Source organism: Coptis chinensis, chromosome 3, assembly GCF_015680905.1.
Source record: "Coptis chinensis isolate HL-2020 chromosome 3, ASM1568090v1, whole genome shotgun sequence".
Taxonomy (NCBI): Eukaryota; Viridiplantae; Streptophyta; class Magnoliopsida; order Ranunculales; family Ranunculaceae; genus Coptis; species Coptis chinensis.
In genome coordinates, this window is record NC_141458.1 from 27,794,215 (window position 1) to 27,805,349 (window position 11,135).

At 36.9% G+C, this 11,135-nt stretch overlaps 1 protein-coding gene across 12 annotated transcripts; it reads right to left on the reverse strand.

Moving 5' to 3' along the window:
- Nucleotides 1-3,596: 3,596 nt before the first annotated feature.
- LOC147508957 (uncharacterized) lies at nucleotides 3,597-9,816 on the reverse strand. 12 transcript variants are annotated; one of them, XM_086601292.1, is made up of 8 exons: nucleotides 9,548-9,816; nucleotides 8,200-8,319; nucleotides 6,379-6,459; nucleotides 4,955-6,273; nucleotides 4,781-4,831; nucleotides 4,615-4,713; nucleotides 4,187-4,342; nucleotides 3,597-3,935 (listed from the first exon to the last, which is right to left on the reverse strand). In XM_086601292.1, the coding sequence occupies exons 3-8, from the start codon at nucleotides 6,452-6,454 to the stop codon at nucleotides 3,804-3,806; spliced, it is 1,833 nt and encodes a 610-aa protein (XP_086457418.1). In that variant the 5' UTR covers nucleotides 6,455-6,459; nucleotides 8,200-8,319; nucleotides 9,548-9,816; the 3' UTR covers nucleotides 3,597-3,803. The 12 variants fall into 12 exon arrangements, with proteins under 12 accessions (XP_086457418.1, XP_086457424.1, XP_086457414.1 ...); XM_086601298.1 differs by having other exon boundaries at nucleotides 6,399-6,459; nucleotides 9,548-9,689; XM_086601288.1 differs by having other exon boundaries at nucleotides 9,545-9,665.
- Nucleotides 9,817-11,135: the final 1,319 nt, after the last annotated feature.

The following is an 11,135-nucleotide window of genomic DNA, read 5'->3' on the forward strand; positions in this document are numbered from 1 at the left end:
CATGGTTTCTGAGGCTCTATCTAGGCTTATTGCTAGAGATGAGCAGGAGGGAAAGATACATGGTATCAAAATCAAAAGAAGGTCTCCCCCCATTACTCATATGTTATATACAGATGATCTGATCATCTTCACCAAAGTAAACCTTACAGATGGGGTTCACTTTAGAAAGCTCCTTAATTACTATTGTGAGGCATCTGGATAGAAAATTAATTTTGATAAGTCCAGTATGTTCTTCAGTAGGAATGTGAGATTCAGAAACAAGCTTAGGCTTAAAAGATTCTGGAAAACGAGGCAATCTGAGTCCAGAGAAAAATATATGGGTATTCCTGTAATGCTATCCCAAAGAAAGGTTGCAGATTTTGAGTATTTGGTGGACAATGTCCACAAGAAGATCAAGGGCTGGAAAGTCAAAGTGTTGTCTCAGGCTGGAAGAGTTACTCTTATCAACTCTATGGCCCAAGCAACACCTCTGTATGCTATGTCCACCTACATGCTTCCAGTTTTGACTTGTGATAAAATTGATAAAGCATGTAGGGACTTCTTTTGGAATGGGACAGAAATCTCAAAAAGTGTACACACCATTGGGTGGGAACACGTATGTAAACCTAAAAAACAGGGAGGGTTGGGTTTTAGAAACACTAGGGATATGAATGTGGCCATGTTGGCAAAGTTGCCATGGAAGGGTACTATTGATGTGGAGTCTATGTGGACTAAAACTTTGTATAGCATATACAACAAGAACTGGATTGGGGATGTTGAAAAGCCCCCTGACTATGCCTCCTTCTTCTGGAAGGGTATACGTAGGGTGTTTAACACTATAAGTGGGGGGATTATTTGGAATATACATAATGGGAATACTACTTCAGTTCTAAAAGATCCTTGGCTAGTTTGCAATGGGAAACCAAGGACTCTTAAAGAACTAGGTATCAATGAGCCTGCTCTGGAGAATATGTATGTGTCTGGCCTGTTTAAAGAAGATGGGTCTGGATGGGACACTGATCTTTTAGCTCTTCATTTCGAGCCATTTATAAGGCAAAAGATCTAAGAGGTTGTTGTTAGACCTTTAGGGGCTAGCTAGCAAGGACAAAATGATCTCGTGTGAGGATAGATCTGGAGTTTAACTGTTAAAACTATCTACTCCTTGCTACATCATAAAGAATGGGAGGGACAGTCATCAAGTTATAGCTCAAAGACTATTGCTCACATCTGGAAGTCCAAGCTACCAGATAGCACACAATTGTTCATCTGGAAACTATATATGCTTGGACTACCATTGGGGGATAGATTGGCCCTAAAGAAAGTACCAGGGGATCTATCCTGTCCTTTTTGTTACAAGACTTTGGAATCTGACATACACTTGTTCTTTGAATGTGAATGGCCCAAAGCCTTGTGGTTTACCTCAGAACTGGGCTTAAGGGTAGTTGGCCCTGAAAAGGGAACCATAAAAGGCTGGGTGGAAACCTTCACATCCTGGAGTCATAGTACTCAGGAGTCTACATCATTTGCAGGAGTTTTTGCTTGTTGTATGCTCAATAACATATGGCAAGCTAGAAATGAGATCAAATTTGAACAGAGGAAAGCAAATAGAGATAGGGTGAGAAGAAGAAGTTCTTTGGAGGCTTTGAAATGTATACAAGCCTTCAAAGAAGAGGAATTAACTGCTGGCCCTAAACCAGTTCTGAATTTGAGTGATTATCCAAATGACTTTTTCAATATTCCTAGTGATTGTGTGGTTATCAGGTTTGATGCTGCGTTTTGACAAGAAACTGGATGGGCAGCAGCTAGATGTATTGCAAGCAATGATGAAGGTAGAATAGTGGGAGCTGCAACAAGGAGGTTCAAGGCAAGAAATGCAGAAGAAGGCAGTAGAAGTGGCAGTTCGAATGACACTAGCAATAGGATGGAAGGAAGTTGTTTTTCAAGGAGATTGTGCGGAGGTGATCAAACCATTCACAGTCCCGAACTATCCTTGGGCTCTGGAAAGCTTGAGAGACTCTATAAACAATCTTTTAACTTCCTTGCTTTATAGTAGGTTTTTTTGGCAAGGGATTTCGGTTCGAATGGTAATATTCTTTCCAAATCCGATCCAATTATTTTTCAAATGACAATTTCTTTTCCAAATTCGGAAAGTTCGGAAATTTGGAAATTTTTTGAAAATTTCAGAATCAGCAAAATTCGGCGGAAATTTGAATTATATAATCGGACTCTCTTTTAGGGATAACCATTTTTATCCCGTTAATACATTCATTTAGAAATAATTTTGAAATATATTAATTTAGTAAACAATTTAGAACTTTTAACACGTTCATTAAGTAAGTTTTTTCTTCATGTTAATGCATTAATTCTATAAATAGAAAGGTGGGAGAAAAAAAGACGTGTGCTAGAATGACAATCTTGATTTCTTAAAGGTGTGAGAGAGACAATATTCTACTTTCTAGGGTTTTTATTTGGTTTGTAAACTATATGTAGTTTTAATTTAGTAACTATGTAAAATAGACGGTTAATATATTTTAAAATTTTAGAAATTAAACAAAAATCGGATCGGATCAGATTTTGAAAATACATCCAATTCCGATCCAATTATTTTTCGGAAAAATCAGATATCGAAATTTCAAATATTGAAACACAAATATCCTTATCAAATTCGGAAAAATATCGGACCGGAATTCGAAAAAATCGGGTTTTCGGGAAAAAAAAATGACACCCTAGTAGGTCTTTCAAAGTCCACACAAATCGTGAAAATTAAGTTTATGGAGTACAACGATTATATAGCAAATTGTGTTTATTCAATTGAAGTTCCATCCTATTTTTGGTATAAAACTCTTTGTAACGGTGTAAAACACTGGAAATTAGTAAATTATGTAGATTAAATAATCATTTTTGACCAATTGACCAAATAGTTTAACTAACATATAAAATCATGAAAAAAGTGAAATGTATACATATATACATAAATGATAAAACTGATATATAAGCACGAAATCATTTGATCAAGATACTGGATAACCCTCTGGATTCCTGTTGCTGGAAGCCTAGAAGTGTAGTGTCCTTCATTTATAAGGACTTGGAACTGTTATCTAGCTCAAGTTTTTTTGGGTTCCGTCTTAGGAAAGGCTCATGATCTGGCAGCTTGGGCCACAAAGGGCAGTAATCTAGAGTCTCTCCCAGTTTCTGTTTTTCAGTCTACTAGCCATTTTGTCACATGCAGTCAAGCTAACAACTGAGTGACAATTCACTTTGGCAATGTTAGTGTCTTCTGCTTCATTAAGGCATCGGATCAAAGGAAAACTATTAGAGTATCACTCCATGTCATTGGTGGATCGGGACTTGTTTTAAAATTTTGGTTTCAATCGTCCGAGTAAAAACCATAGTGTCATATACGATAGAACTCGTAATATTATTCTATTACGATTTTTGAAGCCCTGCTTCTTTAAGAATCTGCCCAGAACTGAAAGAGGTCTTCTCGATTAAGTAGGCAATTTTATGGGCATATTCACAACAAAGTTAGCTTCTTAATGGCTCTGTTTTGTGAAGAGTTATATTTAGTTTGAGAAACTGTAAATTCTATTGAGCAACAAATATGCAGAAGACAATAGTTTATGAAAATTTTCATTGATTTTGTTAATGATAAAATGGAATTTTTCCATTGCTAAGCCAGGATCACCATATATACAGAAACGGTTTTCCAAGCTGTTTTGCTTATTTCACAAAAATAAAATAGAAAAATATGTACAAAAAGAAAGAGATGGGAGACCTCATACTACACAGTACTGAAGATGTGACAGTGCTGGTCCAATATGCATCTATAAATCTGCAGCTTGAGCCTTGCAGATTGGGCACCAGTTCTTCAGCCGCAGCCACTGATTGATACAGACCAAATGATAATGATGATCGCACCGCAAGTTGCCCATCTCATCTCCCTCAGCATACTCTTCCTGCAACAACCAACATTAATAAATTTCAAGGATTGAAATTTCAGCACAATCTTGATTCCATTACAGATGGAATCAAACAGTTCCTGATTCGATCACTGCAATCTTGGTATACTATTGGAATTCAGTTACTACCTACACTAATAAGCACCTCAAAAGAACTCCCAAAACCAATACAAACACTACCAAAATCCACTTTATGATGATTGAGGTTTGAACTTGTTATTCTGGGTTCTGGTTAAGAAGTACCGTACCTGACAAACACTGCATTTGGCATCATCACCTCCTGTCCTAATCCTGAAGTTTGGAGGCGCAGGCATATAGAAGCTCCTTTTCAGGCAGTTTGAGAATTTTTCTTCCGTAAGGCCTGTGCTGACAGTACCCATCTTCTCACCTAGTGCTAACAATTCCTGTTATAGCAATAAGCATATATAAGAAAATCACTACTCTGAAATCTTAGATTAAATATTTTATACATAGAATTTAGATCATAAACAGGACGCATAACGCCTCATTTAAGGAAGCAGAATTTGACACTACAATTAAAAAATTCCTTCGTAGAAAGCTCCACGAAATATTATTAGAAAAAGAAAACTAATGAAAAATGAAAGGGAAAGAAAAAAGAAAAAAGTAAGGGAATATGATCTGTAAAAATCCACAGCTATTAAGAAAAATAACAAACCTCATACGACATGTTGTCAATGTCAAGTCTCATATCCCGATGCTGATCACGAAAACCAAGACCACTCAAGAACAAATTTGTCTCCAAAACCAATAATTGCTGCATTAGGTAAAAGAAGTTCAGAGAAAGATCTCAAGAAGAGGAGAAAAGCACAAAGACAAACAACCTCATATGTGAGCTCCTCATCTTGTTCGATCCTTTCCAATGCCAGCAATACCTGCAAAATGCAAAATATAGCTTGAGTTAAAATTCCAAGTCAAGTCACAAACAACAATTTCCTGCTCTACCAATTAGACCATTCCCCCAGGCAGGGTTTAGATTTGATCAATTACAATGATACCTCTGCAATTCCAGCCCTATTATAGTGTTGATAGCCATCTCGTTCAATTGAGAGACCATTGAGTTGCTGACTACTGCCACCATGTGGATGATCAACTGGACTACGACATACATTCTCATCTCTACCTCCTAGCTGCACAGAGTTTCGACCAGTTACAGAATGTTCTGTGACTACTTCTGTCAAAGATTGTTGCGAAGAATCAGTACTGGAGTCACCATCTGACATATCATTCTGAAGCAGTATAGGAGTCACTACAGGGGGCTCAGTCCGTGACAAATTGTTGTAGTTCCCATGCTCAGAAACCCTGGACCTGCTGTCTTCATTGATAGTGCTCCGAGTCCTCACTGATGTAACACCATTCCTGCTTGGTAGCCAATATCTGGTCCTTCTTGAAGTTGGTTGAGATGGTGGACGTTCAGGCAGGGAAAGGCTATGATTAATGACGGAGTTCTTCCGACTACCAAAATTTCCTGCACTTGATGATGCACTCACATTCTTCCCTTTAGGAGAAGAACATTCTCCAGTAGAGTTTCTCCTTTTCACCATTTCTGCCCTTCCATTTTGACTGGAATCTCTAGACGAGCTGGAAGGGAGAACATCAGATATCGACGAACATCCAAGATTTCTGAGACCATATCTATTTGATTGAGGCGTTGACGATGATGATCTGCTTGCATAAAAACTCTGACCATGGGAGGTGGTTTTAGTAGCTTGGCCAGTCTTTTTAGGTACAAATGATTTTAGGGAGGAAGAACCCACAGAAACTTCCTGGTGGCCTTGTCCAGACTGTCGATAGATTTGTTTTTGAGTTCTACTATGCAATGTCAGATTGTAGTTCTCCACTTCAGATGCATTAACAGAGCCATCCAGGACACTAGATTCAGTATCTTCGGCTGCAGGAAGTCCCTTAGGTACCCTTGCAGTTGAAGAACTAGGTTCTGAACTTAGATTCTCTAGATGAATGTTGTTGGCCTCAGTAGATAGCATTGCTTTATGAGATGATGGATTCTGGGAATATAAGGAATCCTTCTTGTGGTTGGTCACAGCGGAGTAAGCTCTAGAGGAACTTCCCACTATTGATCTTGGACTTGTACAGGAAGAACTCGAGTACTTATCTCTGTCTGAGTTGCCAACTTGTGAGCTTTTCATGAAGTTATGCCTGTTGCTGCAAACCAGTCGATTGCAGCTAACAGTTCGATCGTCATGATTAGAAGCATCTCTAAAACCAAGAGCAGACCCCCTTCCGACAATTCCAAACCCACCACTAGCTCTTTTACGACTGTAATCGTCCATGAGCAAAATCGCTGTTTTCTTTAGTTCTGCGTTAAACATATAACAGTTAAGTTAGATGGTAAATAATCTATTTTGATACAACCGAAAAAATTGACAAAATACATCACAATAAAATATAAAAGGGGTAATACCAGGACCAGGTTTATGATACCTAAGCCACATTCTTGTGACTGGATCAGTGTGACAAATCATTCCAATTCCTAGCATTCATCCTGGTACATTCATTTTAAAGAATGGGATAGAATGCACCATTAGGATTTCTGGCTACTGAAGACGATCAAACAATCACATAATTGCTGTCATTCTCTCTTAGGCAACATATTTATTGGTTGCAAAAAAGTCTTATCAAAGCTACATATACAGTATTGTACAAAAAAAGGAGAATGAGAGACACACTTTGTATTGGTTCATACAGATAAAATACCTTTACTGTCAGTTAGTATTTTACCATCTTTTCAGTTCCTCAGATGTTCAATAACCTTGATTCTTCTTCAATAGTAGGATTCAAACTTAATGAATAATGATTTTGAATATTATTGCAAGGTGTTGGTGGAAGATTATTGCAGGAGTTCACTGGGAAAATGAAAGAAAATACACAAAATGAACCTTATATAATGAAAGCACCTTACTAGAACTGCCCTTTTAAGAAAGTATTGGGTCAAGAGCTAAGAGAGACAAAACCTTCAAAATAGTTTCCACACTCTTAATAATCTTAATGGATATACAATAAGATTTTCAACAATTTAATCAACTAGCCATGCCACATCGTTAAATATTCTTCAACATAGCACTCTCCAAAGTGAACAACAAATGCAAACTGCAATCAAAGGCCACATCAAATAACTGAGACATCTTTCTCGTTCCTTCAGCCAGCTTATGAATCTTTTTTACAGTCTTCAACGACTTGAGGTAAGGCAGTGCTATAGGAGGGCATTTCACACGAAACTTAGAAAGTGGTCATGAGAAATAAGACAGATTTCTCTTCTTGGGGGCACATCATGCACCGATGAGGACATTGCATGCTTCTCTACCCTCTATTAATCCACCACTGGAAACCTTTCTAGCATGACGCACGATTAGTCGGGGTGGATGGTTAAGAAGTAGGTAAGAGTTGTGTTTCCATTCCCTCGATGTGATGGTAACAGATTCTCATAGAGGATGTCTTAAAGGAGCCACCTCAACACCAGAGTTTCATTTCCTCAAATCACTCTCAGTTACTTGTCAATTCTAGGAGAGAAGAATAGGGCTCATTTCCCAATCATAACCCCATGTCTGAATGAAAATTTTAAGAATCATTTCACGTTGGTGTTTCATGGAGGCTAATTCTTTAGGATCCAATTGCCAACAACTGATTGTATGTCTTCTAAAACACTTGTTCAAATGGCTTCAATCCCTCTTCAACCGCAGCACCTGCAGGAACTAGTGGCCTCCTTTTCAATAAACTTAGCTCTTGTCATCTGAGCATTATGAGATATCTTGTTTTTAGATTATAAAATGCAATCTATCCACTATAATGCTACTTCATCTATTTAAAAGTTCCTTGTCTTCTTCCTCCTTGGTGTCACATACTTCATCTCATTCTACTAGGTAGACATTATTCTTCTCCAGTGAATCCCGAATAAGTCCGTTTAAAAGGATATTAAAGACAAAGCTCCCAAAATCTCTCCAAAGGTTTCTCAAGGCTTTATAGCAAGGGTGTTCCTCATAGAAGAAACTCTTGACCATATTGGATGTCTTGAAAGGGATGTCACAAGGAGAAGACAACATATAGTATTCTAGAGATAGCACATTAAAAATTCCACCCAACTTTACAAGGTAAGTAATAATTAAGTAACATGCCACACTAGTATAAGATTCATTTCACCGAGGATTATAAACATCGGCGGATAAGATTCATTTCACCGAGAATAAAAAATTTCAAAGTCTGAACTGAAAATATGAACACTGATCACCTTTGGCAAAGTGTTCATTGATATGGTACCACTACATTTCATCCCCAGCAAACAGCATGCTGTCCATCACAAAATTGCATTCTTTATCACAATCTGTGTCTTGCTTCAACTACTTGGAGTCTGCAAGTAAAAGAATTATCAAAAGTTAAGCAAAATAGCCGCAATCCAACTTACCCTCAAAGAACACTTATATCTAGTAACTCTCAAATTTTGCACTACTGATAGAATTAGTTATCGTAACTTTCGACAAGGTCAACAATATCTCATACCATCACATTTGAGAATTCATTTATCATCCACATCTTTGCAAGGCAAACATCATGAACAATCATGTAATTAAAAATTATATAATTCACAGTCCATGGCATATTATATTATACGCTAGGAAAACAAGGCCATACATAATTGACGTCTTGAAAGTGTGGTAAATTAAGTCAAACTCAAGTCATGGAGCATTTTGCACGAAAGGAACTAAAAAACTCACCAATTACCAGAACCATACAACAATACAAATTACTACATGATATTCAGTTATCTACAATAAAGTCAGAATGAATATGAGCTCCAACTGACATGGGATTGCTTTCAATGGTGGCGGTCATTACAACCTAACAAGCTCAGAAAGATCAGCTTGGAACTTCACACACAACATTTTATTCTATGTATCAACAAACAAATTACCATGACCCATTAAGGACGTAAGAAAAGTTATAGGGATGGTGCAGGCCTACACATATGATTTGAACCTAAATACAGAACAGAGATGATATATTACTCCCTTGTTTTACGAGATACAATGACATAAAATTCAGTAAACACAAAACAAGTACAATTTCATATTAGTTGACATGATAGCTAAACAATTCACATCGATGCAATGAAAGTTAATCTAAATTCTGATATATAGTCCAACAAAACATCAAGCAAAAAATATTTAAATAAAAAAATTACCCATCGTCTTGAAAGGCAAAAACTAAAAACTGGGTACTGCTTGTTTGAAAAAAAAAAAAAAAAAAAAAAGACAAAATGATTAAAACAAAGCATGAAAATAGAAAAAGCAGAAAAAAAAAAAAAACCTTTTTCTTTTGATCATTTTTGTTATTAGTAAAGTAGGAAGAATCCCCAGATGAAGAAATGAAAAAGAGAGGACCACAAAAACAAAAACAAAAAGTAGAGTAAAAGCCTGAAATAATAATTGCTTTATTTACAAGACTACTTGTTTGGTCTCTACACTCTTTTCGGCTTCTTTCTTAATTATTCATTCAAACCCAACGTTTTTTTTCTTGCCCGGGATTCCAGCCAGTAAGAATGCAAAAAATAGAAAATAATAATAAAGGAAACTTACTACCTTAATAAGCTTAAACAGAGAGGATGAAAGAAAGATGAAATGAAGAATGAGAGGAAAAAAAGGTGTTGAAAGTCGTTTCAGTCAGCCTGTATTAAAAACGTATTTAAGAAATGATGATATGCTGTGGGCAGACAGGCACACTCTTCTTGTGGGCTATCAGCTATTCAGCTTATGTCGTCACTTTTTGGGGGTGCACAGAGGTCTTAATTATGTTATTTCTTATTATTACAACAACTTTCTTATCGAACACAGTCCAGGAATTTTGTTCTAGTCTTTAAATTTTGCGTATGAGTTAATAAAGGCTGAATTTTGATCTCGTACGCGTTACTAAACAGTTCACTCGTTCAGAAATAGTGTGATACCTTTTGCACATCAACGCGTATTCTTGTCGACATGGTCATTTGGTGGCACTCACTGGGTTTTGTTTATGTTTCGTTATCAATTTTTCTGTCTTTTTACTTTTCCTTTATGGTTGTCTCTTATGAATTCACTATTGTCGATATTTTTTGTTTTTAAGGAACACATTTTTGGTTTTTCCCCTTCATGCATGTGTAAGGTTTTGATTACGAAAAGAAAGGGCATTAGTGTAGGCAAGAAATAGAGCTAAGAAATTTCTAGTATCATTACTCGGGGAGTGAATACAAAATTTCGGATGGAAATACATTTTGAAGGTCAAATGGTCAATAATGCAATGTTCACAATTTTTTTTATAAGGACCATATTCGCCATATAAATCTTTCTGTTTTGCCTTTCTTTTTCGGAACAACTCTGTGCAAAATAAATATTTTCATTAAGCCGTGCTGCTGTGAGATTGGACGACTATATATGATCTATTGTTATTCAAAAACGAAAGAAAGATTGGAGTTTGATGAATGCATAAGCATTTTAAGATCGGGTGCAAGCAAGTCATAGATATGATGTCAGGGATTTATTGATGATTCAGAAGGCACTGTCCATGAATGCCACTTGTAAGATAAAGAGGTGATCATACTTGTCACACAATTGTCATCACTCAAATGTTCATATTCTCTTATTTGTTTGTTAGCAACTATATTTTTGTTTAAGATAAGGTTGGAACCGCATTAAGAAACAAAATAAGTAAGTATCAATCAGTCACTTTAATTAAAAGAGTCCAGATCCTCTCCGCCCGGGTGTAATCCCGGCGCTCCTACACCTTACAAACTAATTGTGACATCTGTCCACTTAACTAACACCAAAATAAAACGGAGTTAGAGCATCTTTAGGAGTGATATCAACCTAGCACCAAACACCAAATTTCTAACAATTTGGTATTTTTTCAACTTTAGGAGAGCTACATGTTGATGAAAACACCAAAAAAACAACAAACCAAACACCAAATCGGCCAATATTTAGTTCCAGGTTTGATGCTGTATCAAATCACTCACGCGGTTTTTCCAAAACCGCGCGGTTTTCCCAACACCGCGTGGGCTTGGGCTTCTAATTGGGCTTATATGACGCGTGAAAACCGCGCCACGCCAGAGATTGGGAAAAAAAAATTATGTGCGATACATGGCGCGGTTTTCTGAAAACCGCTTAGGCTGGGCCTGTCAGTTGGGCTTTAGTGGCC

Coding starts and splice junctions, on each gene's coding strand:
- LOC147508957 (XM_086601292.1), bottom strand. CDS start 6,454: ATGCTAGGAATTGGAATGATTTGTCACACTGATCCAGTCACAAGAATG. Junction 6,274..6,378: donor GTATCATAAACCTGGTCCTG/GTATTACCCCTT, acceptor TGTTTAACGCAG/AACTAAAGAAAACAGCGATT. Junction 4,832..4,954: donor ATAGGGCTGGAATTGCAGAG/GTATCATTGTAA, acceptor TGCATTTTGCAG/GTATTGCTGGCATTGGAAAG.